Source organism: Notolabrus celidotus, unplaced genomic scaffold, assembly GCF_009762535.1.
Source record: "Notolabrus celidotus isolate fNotCel1 unplaced genomic scaffold, fNotCel1.pri scaffold_171_arrow_ctg1, whole genome shotgun sequence".
Classification (NCBI taxonomy): domain Eukaryota; kingdom Metazoa; phylum Chordata; class Actinopteri; order Labriformes; family Labridae; genus Notolabrus; species Notolabrus celidotus.
This window is the reverse complement of record NW_023260036.1, coordinates 1-15,000: the sequence shown is the minus strand read 5'-3', so window position 1 is coordinate 15,000 and position 15,000 is coordinate 1. Positions and strand designations below refer to the sequence as shown.

Sequence of the window (15,000 nt, the reverse complement as noted above, 5' to 3'; positions counted from 1 at the left end):
ACTGCCTCTCTCACCTCTTGTTTCCTGCTTCTGCAGGTTCCACATCTTCTTCACAGCCAGAGCATGACAAGTGTTTCCTCGGACTTCACCAAAGTACGTGCAGAATGTCTGCAGGGTTCAGTTTAATGCTTTAATTGCTTTATTCATGTGTTTATAAAATGATCATCATGGAAGAGTTGATCAGACTTCATGTTTTCACAGAGACGACGAAAAGTCAAACCCAGAGAGCCGGACAAGTTTAAACAAGGAGAGGTGTGTGAGTTCATCGTGTTCAAACAACTGACGACGTCCACGTATCAGACGTGACATCATCCTGCTGTCCTGATTCTTACACAAAGGTGAGTCTAATGCTCACTCTTCTTATAACCTGCTGCTCACACAGCTGGTCTGTTCACACCGTGTGTGAAGGATTCTTCAGATCACTCAGTAAAAACAGAAACCGGACTTTTCCCCAGAGATGAAAAGAAGAGATGATGTAGTGGATAAATATAAATGGTTTAACATAATGAAGCCACTTCTTTTCTCTGATCCTGTCACTCATGTTGGTGGTGTAGTGTTTTGGTTTCAGCCTGGCCAATCAGTGAAGCTCTGGCAGGGAGGGCGCTGAGGGCGGGGCTTAACAGGAAATGTTAGTTTGGAACATGTTGGAACAGGAGAGGAGACCAGGTGATCCATGAAGAACAACAGAGACTCTGGGCTCTTTGACACCATGTTCTCCTCCACATGGCAACAACAAACTTTATTTATATACGACCAAATCACAACAAACGTTCTCCTCAGACTCCAAACAGAGCCGGTCTAGACCGGACTCTATGTTCTATTATTAACAAAGACCCAACATCAAGACCAGATCCAGTCCCCTCCTACAGACAGGACTCAGTCTGACCTCATCTTAATCCACCATGAGCAGAGCACTTTGCAGCATTTAGCAAGTTACAGTGGCAAGGACAAACTTCCTTTAACAGGCAGAAACCTCCAGCAGGACCAGACTCATGTTAGACACACATCTGCTGAGACCGTGTTGGAGAGAGGGATAGAGGGAGATGAAGAGAGAGAGAGAGATATGATAGTGGGGAGACGGATAGTAGTAGTTGTAGCAGCTGGAGTCTGGACCACGTCCACAGCAGCAGAGATCCAGAGGAACCTACGAGACAAGGGAGCTCAGGGACTCCAGAAAGGTCTAAGAAAAGAGAGAAGAGAGGGAGACCAGGAGAAAGAAAAAGAGGAGAAGAAATAGGGAAGGAAAGGATAGAAGGAAAGGACGGGAGAAGAAAAGGAGACATAAAGGATGAAGAAACATGGAAAGAAAGAAAGACAGCAGGAAAGAAGGAATATAAGGAAAAAGGAAAGATAGAAAGAATGAAAGAATGAAAGAAAGAAAGAAAGAAAGAAAGAAGGAAAGGAAGAATGAAAGAAAGGATGAATGACAGACCTCAGGGACTCCAGAAAGGTCTATGGTTAGTAACTTTAATGGGACAGGAAGAGTTAAAGTGAGAGACAGGCAGAGAGAGGAGAGAGAGGGAAAGACAGGATCCCAGTGTGTCAGTCTAAGCCTATAGCAGCAGAACTAAGACCTGGTCCAAGCCTGATCCTGCTCTAACTATAAGCTTTATCAAAAAGGAAAGTTTGAAGCCTACTCTTAAAAGTAGAGAGGGTGTCTGCCTCCCGGACCCTGACTGGTACATGATTCCAAAGGAGAGGGGCCTGATAACTGAAGGCTCTACCTCCCATACTACTTTTAGAGACTTTAGGTACGATGAGCAGGCCTGCATGTTGGGAGCGTAGTGTTCTAGAGGGGTAACAGGATGAGGAAGGCAGAGCCAGGTCCCGGTCTTCCATTAGATGAGGACTGTAGTGTTCCTGATAATAATGTATTTGTGTTATTTTAGTTTAAGTGAAAGTCTCAGCACTTTCTGTTGTGTCCTGATGTCCTCTTATAAATCACAGACCTTCGTTTGAGGACCAACAAAAAACCTGAAAATGAGTGAACCTGGATCTTCAGAGGCAAGTTTTGCCCCGACACTCCAAAGTCACCGCTCCAAAGATTACCCTCCAGCATTCGGCCGGGATCCTCCAGGAGAAGGGTACGATGATCGGTGTTGTATAGAGAGAGGTGTCTGTATGTTTCCTCTGCTAAAGCACATTCTTTAACCTCTCACATTGCTTTGCAGAGGTTTGAGTGGCATCCGCAAGCGACAGCACAACCAGCTGAAAAGGAGAAAACCAGAAGAAGGATCTTCATTCAGTGCTAAGTCTAGGAGGACTGATCGCTCCAAAGATTATCCACCAGCGTTCAGCGATGAACCTGTTTCTGGAAAGTGAGTCAATTAAGTCCTTTCATACTCAGAGTTAAATAACTCCTCATGCATGCCATCCATCCATCCATCCATCCATTTATTTACCTCCGCTTATCCGGGGTCGGGTCTCGGAGGCAACAGTCCTAGCAGATAGACCCAGAGATCCCTCTCACCAGAAATACTTTCAAGATCCTCCTGGGGAATCCTGAGCCGATCCCAGACCAGGTGGGATAAATAATCCCTCCATCGAGTTCTGGGTCTACCCCGGGGCCTTGCCCCAGTTGGACGTGCCTGGAACACCTCTAATTAATAATAATAATTCATATCATTTATATGGGGGGGGGGGGGGGGGGGGTCATGTGTTGAATGCCTTTTGGACCAGGTAGGTCTTGAGGTGGTTTTTAAATGAGAGGAGAGAGTCAGCGTTGAGGATGTGTGGAGGGAGAGAGTTCCAGAGAGTGGGGGTAGCGATGGCAAAGGCTCTGTCCCCCAAGGTGAGGTGCTTGGTGATAGGGGGAAAGGAGGTTGGCATCTGATGAACTGAGGCGGCGAGATGGGGAGTGGCGTTTGAGGAGGTTGTTCAGGTAAGAGGGGGCGAGGTTACCTCTTAAGGAGGCGTCCGGGAGGCGTCCTTATCAGATGCCTGAACCACCTCAGCTGACTCCTTTTGATGTGAAGGAGCAGCGGCTCTACTCTGAGCTCCTGACCCTCTCTCTGAGGCTGAGCCCAGACCCCCTTCAGAGGAAATTCATCTCAGCTGCTTGTATCTGAGATCTTATCCTTTCACTCAGGACCCACAGCTCATGACCCAAGGTGAGGGTTGGGATGTAGACCGACTGGAAAATGGAAAGCTTTGCCTTCCGGCTCAGCTCCCTTGGTCCGGTACAACGTCCGCATCACTGCTGACTCTGCACCAATCCACCTGTCGATCTCACTCCATTTCACCCCCACTCGTGAACAAGACCCTGAGATACTTAAACTCCCCCACTTGGAGCAAAGTCTCGCTCCCCACTGAGAGAGAGCAATCCACCGCTTTCCAGCAGAGAACCATGTCCTCAGACTTGGAGGTACTACCTCTCATCCCAGCCGCTTCACACTCAGCTGCAAACCGCCCCAATCCCCGCTGGAGGTCCAACAGAACCACATCGTCTGCAAAAAGCAGAGATGAAATCCTGAGCCCCCCAAACTGAGACCCTCCTCCCCCCGGCTGCGCCTCGAGATCCTGTCCATAAAAATCACAAACAGGATCTGTGACAAGAGGTAACCCTGGCGGAGGCGAAACACTCACTGAGAACGTTTCTGACTTTGTGCCAAGTATGCACACACAGCTCTCTTCCTCATGCATGCTTTGCAAAAAATCTAGTCTCTTGTGTCTCCTCACCAGGAAGACTAAGACTCTACATGTTTAGAGTAAAGTTAAGCTGAAACCTTTAGAGTACACTTTTGAATACGTGTCCAACATGTTCTTTCAGTCTGGATTATGAAGGGAGGACTTGTTTGGTGACTTGACTACAACACTGCTTCCAACTTTGTAGCAACAGTTTGGGGAAAGCCCTTTAGTATTCCAACATGCCCCAGTGCACAAATCACAGGGTTTAAAGCTAGGGTTGGCGGTCTCGGAAAACTAGCACGAGTTTGAATGTAGCATGTCTTCAGGACTCCGTCTAACCCCTCCCCTCAGAGCTCCTCCAAAACAACGCCCCCCCGCTCACATGAACGAGCACCGCTGATTCTCGACCATATGATGGTGACTGATTCAAAACCGGTCCTCACCAAAACATTCTCATAGTGAAAGTTAAAAACACAAACATGGCTGCTGTTAGCACTCACAACTGTCATGCTAGCATTATCCAGTTGTCATGGTGACAGGATATCAGGAGAAAAGTTATAACACATATATAACACTGTAACAACTCTACTGTTTGTTAAACCTGTTCAGTGTAGATGTTCTTAATTCCTACAGTGTTGACGGTCAGTGAAGGCATCAGGAGAGGTGTAGAGTGTGTGAGCTGGAGAGAGGAGAGACAAGAGGAGAAGTTCTTCATTCATTCAAACATTGATTGTTGCTACAGTACATCTACGTTTCTGTAGGACTTACTAAATGTCATTCATTCTTCTGCTTGTCAGAGCCCCCGTGGTGAGAGCTTTTTAGAGGAGGGAGGAAGGAAGGAAGGAAGGAAGGAAGGAAGGAAGGAAAGAAGGAAGGAAGGAAGATGGGAACATAGCGAAGAGGAGGAGGAGAGGAAGGTGGAGGACGGGGTAAAGGCAGCTGAGTGGAAAAGAGCGAGAAAGATTTGCACAAGAATGAGGAAAGGAGGTAAGGGAAGGAAGGGAAGGAGATGAAAGAAGTGGATAGGAGACTAAAGATGGAGGGAGGAGAAGTAAGATATGAAGAGGAAGACTGAAGAAGGAGGGAAAGAGGAGGAAGATGGAGGATGGAAGAATTTAAGAGTACATTAAGAGAAGGAGAGGACACGGGAGTTTGGGAAAGAAAGGAAACAACAAAAAGGAAAGAAAGAAAGAAAGAAAGAAAGAAAGACCCTCATGGGGTCAGAGGGGACAGGCCTGAGGTGGAGCGAGAGGGGCAGTCAGTAGAGTCAGGGGAAGCAGAGGCAGGGGACAGGGAGTGAACGCCGGGGACATGTACGCTCTGCAGGAGGCGGGCAGAACGGCAGGATGGGATCTGATTGGTTTCATCATTTGGCTCCTGATGGCAGGGATTGGTTGGTGTTTTCCCAGGTTTACTCCGGCTGTAGATAGCAGCTTGTTTTACCTCTTCTTTAAGAACACATTATGTATTGATTACCATCAGGACATAAAGATCATTTTAACCAGGAGAACAAAAAGAGGATCTGAATCTGAACACCAACCCCAGCTTTAAAGACCTGGTTTGATGAGTTCACTGTGGAAGAACTTGACTGGCTGCACAGAGCCCTGACCTCATCCCCATCAAGCACCTTGGGGATGGACTTGAACCGAGATTGCGAGCCAGCCTGACCTCAGAAATGCTCTACAGAATGACCCCGATGACCCAGCACCGGGGTGACTTGGGGTCAAAGTATGCGTCCGTAATGTTTGGTTTTGAACTTGAGAGCGAGTAAGCATAGGGGGGGTTGTTGAAATGTTTGTAGCTAACTTTCTCTGCAGGTATTCACACCAAACCCAACTTTTCCATCTCTGAACTCAAACTGAACAATAACAGTTTTTAATATTTCAAGGCACTCGTGTCTCTAAAGCAAGAATTAAGAATGAACTCTTTCCTAAAACCTTTTTTTCTCAGGAACAAAGCAGCAGACAGCTCCAAAGATTACCCACCAGCTTTCAGCAAAGAACCTGGACCTTCAAGAAAAAGGTATGCTTATCATTTTGTGAAGATTTCCTGGTGCTGAGGTAAAAAAGATTAAGATTTAGGCTTGTTTTGTTCAGTGTTTTTCTAAAGGAGGTCGATATGATGAAGAGTACAATAAAGAATGTTTTAAATGAATAGATCAGGTGAACAGTGAGGAAGACACAGAAACAAAGAGGTTAGGATAACTTAAACAGCCTTGTTGTTGTTGTTGTCATGAAATGGACCAAACAACAAAAAACAACAAACACTTGGTCAGATATTTAATATGATCAATATTTTACTTTTTGTAGTGACCAGACTACTTCAAGCATTCTTCAGAATCCAGACATGCTGAAGGTAAGCAGTTACAACTCAGGACCAGTGATTCATGTGTTAAAACGATGAGCAGAGAAGTAAGGAAACATGTGATGGTCTTTGTTAGGTGTTGGAGATTAAAGCCATGGGTTATCTAAGGCAGGCTCTGAAAGCAACCAACAAGGTCCTCTCTGAGAACGACGCATTAATGGAAGAGGAGCAAGAGGACGATGATGATGATGCGAAGGAAGGAGCTCTGAAGATCGCTCTGCACATCTTGAGAACCATGAATAGAGAGGAACAAGCCCTCAGACTGGAGCAAAGTGAGTCTTACTTAAATCTTACTCCTTTGTGTTTGAAGAAGAGAGCCGACTCTAAGGTTCAATAAAATGTGAACATTCAGTCTTTAACAATTTTACCAAAATATGAAGTCTACTGTGAGGATCAGTCAGGTTTTGGGATAGGGGGGGATTTGATCAGCTCAATCTAAGACTCCATAAAGGTGCATTTGGACCAAGAGTCCCGGGGTCTTTTAGCCCCCAGAACTACTTTCCCCTGAACTAAAAGGTTCCTGGTCCCCCATTGTTGTCTGCGTTTGGACCGCGGGCTGAAGTCCCGGGTAGATTGTGTAAATCAGGCCAGTGACGTATGGAGGAAAAAAAGTAAATGCACTACACCACCAGACCAGTAGAGGGCAGTAACACAAAGAGGAATGCCATTCATCACAGATGACACCATAGAAGCAGACGGACAGGCAGGTATCATTCTGAGCAACACAACAGTTAGCCTGTTAGCATGAAGAGACTCAGCTGGTCTGTTTTAGATGGTGCTATATTTCATCACAGATGGATTCACTGAATCAACACGTGAGAGGAGATAAGCGCGAGTAGCAAAGACGTTTCAACACGGCTTTAAAATCCTTTAGAAAAAAAAAGTGAAAAAAAAAAAAGTTGAAAAAAAAATTTTTTTTTTGATAAAAAAAGAAATGGCCCAAAACAAATTTTTTTAAAAAAATTTAAATTTTTTTTTTTTTTTTATTAAAAAAAAAATATATTGACAAAAAAATTTTGACAAAAAAAGAATTTGACAAATAAGTTGACCCGGAGCCTGTCGAAAAAATATATTTTCCTCAAATTTGAAATTGTGCTCCAAAAAGCAGAAAAACATGAAAAAAGGTGAAAATTTGTGCCTGTGGTTAAAAACATGTAAACAGCAATGACCTGAGAGGAGATAAGCGCGAGTAGCAAAGACGTTTCAACACGGCTTTAAAATCCTTTTGAACTCAAAAAGCCGTGATCGCAGAGATCGGCCGGTGTTTTGGTTTAAACAGCGACCCTGTTAACTGGAGACTCTCAGCCGGATGCATCCCTCATAAACGTCTTTAGACCATCATTAAATATCTGATGAGGAGATTTTGAAATCTTAATAAAAACTAAACTAGTTTGCATTCCCAGGAACTCCCTCTGTGTTTCAACAGCTGTGTAAACTCCACAAACACTGACACGTTCAGCTGAAGGTCTCCAGTTTACAGGGTCACTTTTAAAAGCGGAACACCGGGAGGAGAGACGCATTCACGGTGGGCTGAGAGAAGACTACTGTTACAAGCTGCTAAATCAAGAGAATCACAGCTTCTTCTTTTGAAAAGTACACACACATACAAACAAGATAGAACAAATAAAAACTAATGAAAGAAAGAGAAATCAACAGAATCACAGATGTGTGTGATGTTATTGTGGACGGAGGGAGGAATAAAAACACTGAGGTTAATCTACCAATCAGACACGTTCAGCATTGCAGGCCCCGAAAGTCCCGGGACCTTTGAGAAGTACTACCCCCCTAGCAAGTGCTTTTTAGGGGGGAGATTATCTACCCCTGTACTAAATTTAGACCCTGGGTCCACCGGTCCAAAAACCCCATAGAATGGGAGTTAGTGTTAACTCCTGAAAGGAGCATGAATAAAATAATGTGACTAAAACAGTTTTCCTTGGTTTCTCTAACTTCCTGCTCGTAGGTCATTATGGGGTCACAGCAATGTACCAAAAGAGCTTAAAATCCTCCCTGAGGACTCAGAGTGAGTACCTGTTGGAAGTTACTCAGACGTGGCCTGTACCTCTGAAGGAGATCTACACGGAGGTCTATCTGATGGAGGGAGACGCTGCAGAGGTCAACCGTGAGCATGAAGTCCGACAGATCGAGGCCGCGTTCAACAAACGGACCTCTTTGGAGATTCGGATCAAGCTTAGGGATGTCTTCAAGCCTTTACCAAACCAACAGGACCAACCAATCAGAACAGTGCTCACCATGGGGATAGCCGGCATCGGCAAAACCGTGTTGACCCAGAAGTTCATTCTGGACTGGTCTGAGGAGAAGGTGGATCAAGACATCCAGCTCCTGTTCTTACTGCCTTTCAGGGAGCTGAATCTGCTGAAACATGTAAGAAGAAGTTTGATGGAGCTCCTGTCTGAATTCTCTCCAGGCCTGAAAGAATCTGGAATCACAGACCTGAATAAGTGCAAAGTCCTGATCGTCCTGGATGGTCTTGATGAGTGCAGACTCCCTCTGGATTTCAAGCACACTGAGAACCATGATCCTGCCCAGCCAGCCTCAGTGGCTGTGCTGCTGACAAACCTCATCGCAGGTGAACTGCTGCCGGGAGCTCATCTGTGGATAACTACCCGACCCGCTGCAGCAAGCTGCATCCCTCCACGGTACATCCACCGCCTGACGGAGATACGAGGTTTCAACAACCAACAGAAGGAGCAGTACTTCCACAAGAAGATCCATGATGAACACTTAGCCAAGAGAGTGATCGCAAACATCAAGTCCACCAGAAGTCTCAACATCATGTGCCATGTGCCGGTGTTCTGCTGGATCTCCTCCATCGTCCTGGGGGAAATATGTGCAAAAGTAGGAGGGGGGAAAATGCCAAAGACTTTGACTCAGATGTACATCCACTTCCTGACACACCAAACTGCTCAGAGTCGGGTTAAATACGCCAAAGAGCAAGAACTGGACTCCAAGGGGAATAACAAGGTGATCATGGCACTGGGGAAGCTAGCCTTTGAGCAGCTGGAGAAAGGAAACCTGATCTTCTACGAGGAAGATCTGAGAGAATGTGGCATCGATGTCAACGAGGCGTCCGTCTACTCAGGAGTGTGCACTCAAGTCTTCAGGGAAGAGTCCTGTATGCAGAATAAAGTCTTCTGCTTCGTGCATCTATCCGTCCAAGAGTTCCTCGCAGCTCTGTACGTCCGCGTCCTGTACACGGTCAGTGGTGAAAACCTGATGAACAAAGACCGGGTCAGAAAGGAGCCTATAGCAGACCTGCACAAAGCCGCAGTGAACAAAGCCTTACAATGTGATAACGGCCATCTGGATCTGTTCCTTCGTTTCCTCCTGGGACTTTCCCTGGAGTCCAGTCAGGTTCTGCTCAAAGGCCTGAACCTGCAAGTTCAAACCTGGGACTCCCAAAGTCACGAGGAAACCATCCAGCACATCAAGGGGAGGATAGATCTCTCAGAACCAGAGCGGTACATCAATCTCCTGCACTGTCTGAATGAGTTAAATGACCACACTCTGGTGGAGGAAATCCAGTACCAGCTGGACTTGGACCGAGACATGGTGACGATCGAGTGGTCTGCAGCTCAGTGGGCGGCTCTGGTCTTTCTGTTGCTGACCTCACCGGAGAGGTCAGAAGAGATCCACCTCAAGAAATACTCCAGAACCAAAGAGGGCTTCCAGAAGCTCCTTCCAGCCATCAAAGCATCCAGATCAGCAAAGCAAGTCTCCTCCATCGTTTCCTACTCACTGGTTTTTACTGAGCAGGTCCTTTGAACCCGTTTATCAAACATCTTCATCTCTCTCTCTCTGTCAGGTTGAATGATTGTAACCTCACTGCAGACTGTTGTCAGGAGCTGTCGTCCACTCTACGCTCCAGCTCAAACAAGCTGAAGCATTTGAACTTAAGTGACAACAGATTAGAGGACCGGGGAATCCAGTATCTGTGCACAGGACTCCAGAGCCCAAACTGCAGACTGAAGATGCTGAGGTAAGATCCCAAACTGTCCCAGGATGTCTGCATTACTGAAGGTTTTAGTTAAAAACACGATGTAAAGAAAGTTCAACCAACACAAAGTCCGGTCCCTGGACCAAAGACTCAGTCTGCACCTTGCTGTAGTGATTCACTTTGACCTTGTAAACTGGAGTCTTGGTTTTCTTGTTTCTTGATGTTCCATTTTATTATTCTGATCATGTTCTTGTCTCTCCAGACTAAACCGATGTGATCTGACTCAGATGAGTTGTGAAAAGCTGGCATCAGTCCTGAGCTGTCCAACATCCGGTCTTAGAGAGCTGGACCTGAGTGACAATGACATTGGAGACTCAGGAGTGGAGCTGCTCTCAGAGGGACTCGGGGATGTGATCTGTAAAGTGGAAATCCTGAGGTATCACTCAAAGAAGACCACTCGTTCAAAGAGTTTCAAAGAGTTACAAACACAAGTTAATTTTTGTCCTCCTGTCACAGGTTGTCTTCCTGCAACATCACTGAGAGGGGATGTGGGTTCTTGGCCTCGGCAGTGAAGACCAACCCGTCCCACCTGAGCGAGCTGGACCTGAGCTACAATCACCTCAGTGACTCAGGAGTGAAGATCATCTGTGACGCTCTTGATGAGGGACGATGTGAATCCAAACTCAGGTAAAGAGCAGTCCAGAGACTGTTTGCATGTTTCCCCACTGTGACATTACCCGGACTGATGGAGCATTCTTCTTCTTTACAGAGTGGACCACAACGCAGACCACTGGTTCAGACCAGGACTGAAAACATGTAAGTTGTGCCAGTAGATCTGAGAACAGAGCTTTGTGTTGATCTTTGGGAGTCATAGTGACGGTATAATAAGATGGAAAACTCCAACACGAAGCAGTTTCTTCAACACTTCATTTCATGTTATTGTGACTGACACGTTGAGTCAGAAAGGAGAGGAGACCAAGACTTCATGATTTCACCCCCTGACTTCAGTTTTAAAAACACATGTTCATCGTTTTGGCCTTCTTTCTGTTCTTAGATGCACGTGGACTTACGATGGATCCAAACACGGCTCACAGACTTCTCATCCTCTCAGAAGACAACCGCAAAGTTAGTTATGGCAGCGAGGAGCAGCCGTATCCAGACCACCCAGACCGGTTTGACTACTGGCCCCAAGTCATGAGCAAAGAGGGTCTGGATGAGCGATGTTACTGGGAGGTGGAGTGGGAAGGAAAATGGGCTACCATCGGAGTGGCCTACAAGGACATCAAACGCAAAGGGCAGGAGGATGACAGCTGGCTGGGGTACAACAGAAAGTCCTGGGGTGTGCTCTGCTCTGATAAAGGGTACTGCCTGTATCACAACTTTGAGAGCATCGGCGTTGGTGTCCCGTTGGCCGGTTCTCGAAGACTGGCCATGTATCTGGATCGGGAAGCAGGCATGCTGTCCTTCTACAGAGTTTCTTCTGGGGGGTCACTGACACACCTGCACACCTTCTCCACTAGTTTCACAGAGCCTCTCTACCCGACATTCAGACTGCGGTGTAAGGACTCCTCTGTGAGGCTGTGTGAACTCCAGAGTGATTGAGGAGTTCAAGTGACGATCCATACGTCTTCTTTCAGCGCAGAGGTAACCAGAATAAACAAGCTAACTTATCTGTAGAGGATATAGATAACAATCATCACCCAGGGGGTCATTCAGGACTAGAGGAAGACTGAACCTTTCTCCTCTTGCAACAAACTCACACAGAAGCATCTCCAGCAAAAGTTCTGGAAGTTTATAAAGGAGGAGACGTTCTGTTCAAAGAGACTATGAAAGCACAGCATGCAGCACAGTGTAGAATGTATTATAGCTTAGCGTCTGTTAGCATTTTAAGTTCTCAGCTAATGAGTCTGATCAGAGACGTCATGATCTCATGCATATAGATGATATAAACCAGTAAGAACTTATGTTAAGCTTTGTATATACGTCACACTTTTATCTGAGACCATAATGACGCATGGAGAGTGTGAGCACGGGTTTCAGGACTTCACCTTATCAACAAGCAGAGCAGACTGAAACTCTGAACGCTTGGTGGAGGTCTTCAAAAGCAGACCTTTACCTGGAGGATTCAGGTCTTTGTTTCATTGTACTCTCTTGTTCAAGACAGAACAACATCGTTACAGATAAAAACCTTCGTCCTGATGTTTAGGATAGTTTGGGATGGTGCAATATTTGTATATTTCAACTGCAGGAAAGGAGGAGGAGGATGCACCTCAGTCTGCAGAGTCAAAGTCACCTGTGACAGATGAACCTTGTGCACCACGATAAATGATGAATGGGAAATGCATTCATACATGCTGCAGATTAGCGTGATTATACTGCAGAAGTCTTTCATTCCTTGTATCTAGTTAAGTGTTGCACTTCATTCAGCCCAAGAAAAACAAGTTTAAGTGTCTGTGTCAGGGGGTTGCTAAAACTGTTGTTGATGGTTAGCATATTTTCATGTTTAAAGCTAGCTTGTTTGCTAATTCTTTCTTTGCAAACTAAGCATTCAGGCGTTGGCGGTATCTGGGATGACGTGGTGTTCAGGGAGGATGTGTCTGTGCCTGTTGGTGTGTTGTTACATGTTACAGGTGGTTGCTCAGGACATGGTAAGGTGATACAGGATGTTGTTTTTTTGTATTTTTTGGGAAGTTGAAATGTTATTTTCAGTGGTTGTTGTGAAGAGTTTGATGTAAGTGAATTAGATTGTTACCAGATGGAGATTTGTCAGAGTTCTGGTCAAACTGAGAGGACTGGTTGGAGTGTGGTTGGTGGTTTTGGGGCCGGTCGTAGTCGTACCTCTGTCAGGAGTCTAAGGCTTGTTTGATGTTATCGACAGCGTGATCTCCACTTTCCAGGATCTTCTGTTAAAATAGAAGAAGGCAGAATCACGGTCTGTCTTTGTTTTGAAAATGTAATATAGAAATGATAAGCAGCAGTTCAAAAAGAAACTGACAGGATGTTTTATCTTTTATCTTTTTATGATTTTAACCTTTGCCTTTGTTGCTTTTATTATTCTGACTGTTTTATTTCTTTTAATCTTCCCTGCTGTTCTGTTTTCATTTTTAATCATTGAATTTCTCACATTTATTTTACTTTGTATTGTTTCATTTTCTCTTATTTTCTCATTTGTGAAGCACTTTGTAACAGTTTTGTTATTAGTGTATCATGATTTTTATAACTCACAAAGCCTGTTAGTTGAAAACAGATTTAAAATCAGCTTTAAGTCATATATAACCTTACATATCGTATATTATATTATTAATAACATCTTCATTATTATTATAAGCAGTAACAGCATTTGTATTTTCATTGCACTATTATCACATGTTACTTTAAACAGTCCCTCCAGGATTTCGCGGGATTTTTTTGTGATTGTTGCGTCCCAAAAAGCCTGAATTTGCGACAGCTTTTGAAAAAATTGCGGTGAAAGTTGCGTTGTTTTTTTTTTGCTTTCTCCCCCCGATAACATCTCTGGGGCAAGTAAATACGCTAAATTACAGTTGTTTTTAGAAAACATTCTTGATGTGGCCACTGTGACTGTATTTTGATTCTCTTGATTCACAGAAAAATGCCATGAAAGGACCGTATTGCACATTTACGACGGTCCCTGAATGCACCTGGCAGCGACAGAGGCACTTGACAGTCAGTTCACGCACTCTGAAGTGAATCTGCATCTTTGATGACGAGGAGTTGATCAAAACTTACTAAATGTGTCTGATGTTTCACCAAACTGGATTAAATCAAGCTGTAGATGCAGAGCTTTTTACGGTGATGGCGGCAACAACGTCAAACCTCAAATATTAAACAGACGTCCCCCGGTTGTGTCTTTGTCACTAACGCACACCGGGGGGTAAAAATCCTCAATGAAGATGAGACAGATGCATGGAGGTGAGGAGAGCTGGTTCATGAAGTACACCTGCTGCAGGTAGATACCAAGCTAACACTGAGCCCCTCAATCTATAAATAACAACGTTGTCATGGTCACCTGTCCTGCCTGCTGTCCTCCCTTTTCACCCGTTCTCTGTGCGTGTTTTGTTGTTGAAAAGTGCCGATCAAGTGAGGACTTATGTTTATGTTCCTAGGAAGTGAAATTGATGACTAAACTGATGACGTACAGGGGCTGAGATTAAGGTAATTGGTCAAAGTTGCGGTGATTGTATAAAATTGCAAGGCCGTGAAAAAATCACACTGATTGGTTGAATTTGCGTTGATAGTTGCGATCGCGAAATCGCAACTTCCTGGAGGGACTGTTTAGTTTCATATAATATTGAATAAGTTCATGTGTATCATGTGTGACTTCAAATGTAAATTGATTTTATACTTTGTAAAAGTAATGTAGCTGTGATTCTCATGCTAAGATATAGCATTAAGCTAATTAAAGTATTTCAGGTTTTGATTGTTAGATAAAACAAAATGACACAAATTTACATTCAATAGGAGGCACCGCTCGCCCTCTCCAATATGGAGGCTGCATTTGACGTATTGCTCCTGTGAGCTGAGGTGGCGTCTACATACTGATCACGTGTTTAAGGTCATCATTAACAGTGAAATCAGTTTTGTTAAAAATGTAATGTTAGCTTGTCTTTCCATCAAAATGACAGAGGAGTAGAGACAGTAGATCACAGAAGAAGTTCTTATGAATGCACCTTCTTGTATATGAACATATGTAAGTAGTAATTGTTTGTGTTCTATGGTTATGTTACAAATGATAGAGGACTTTGTGTTTTTATCTTTTTTTATCATGTGTGTTCAAACATTTCATTCAGTCATTTAGATGAAATGAAAGCACCGAATTATGAGAACGTATATCTCAGCAGGTCAGAATCTTTGTTACACCTCGTAGAGTAACTTTGGAGACGTTCAGAGGAAACACTGGATTTGTCAGGTTGAAGACTCACTGGTTGAAGCAGCGTTCACTAAAATGTGACTTAGTTTTATTTTTTTAACATATGAAGCTGTGTGTTGGTTCACTTTGTTAAAGCATTAATGCAATCAGTCATGAACGTGTGTTT

General features: G+C 44.5%; 1 protein-coding gene across 2 annotated transcripts in view; it reads left to right on the top strand.

Moving 5' to 3' along the window:
* LOC117808870 (NACHT, LRR and PYD domains-containing protein 3-like) overlaps positions 1–15,000 on the top strand; it is a 20,212-nt gene extending 5,212 nt beyond the window's left edge. The window contains exons 2-14 of one of the 2 annotated variants that reach the window (XM_034678543.1): positions 37–93; positions 202–338; positions 1,948–2,084; positions 2,172–2,318; positions 5,578–5,649; positions 5,937–5,982; positions 6,068–6,263; positions 7,952–9,719; positions 9,815–9,988; positions 10,209–10,382; positions 10,463–10,633; positions 10,716–10,762; positions 11,001–15,000. In XM_034678543.1, the coding sequence (XP_034534434.1) occupies positions 1,981–2,084; positions 2,172–2,318; positions 5,578–5,649; positions 5,937–5,982; positions 6,068–6,263; positions 7,952–9,719; positions 9,815–9,988; positions 10,209–10,382; positions 10,463–10,633; positions 10,716–10,762; positions 11,001–11,548 (3,447 nt within the window). In that variant the 5' untranslated portion in view covers positions 37–93; positions 202–338; positions 1,948–1,980 and the 3' untranslated portion in view covers positions 11,549–15,000. The remainder of the gene's footprint in view (positions 1–36; positions 94–201; positions 339–1,947; positions 2,085–2,171; positions 2,319–5,577; positions 5,650–5,936; positions 5,983–6,067; positions 6,264–7,951; positions 9,720–9,814; positions 9,989–10,208; positions 10,383–10,462; positions 10,634–10,715; positions 10,763–11,000) is intronic. The other variant, XM_034678544.1, reaches the window with a different exon arrangement.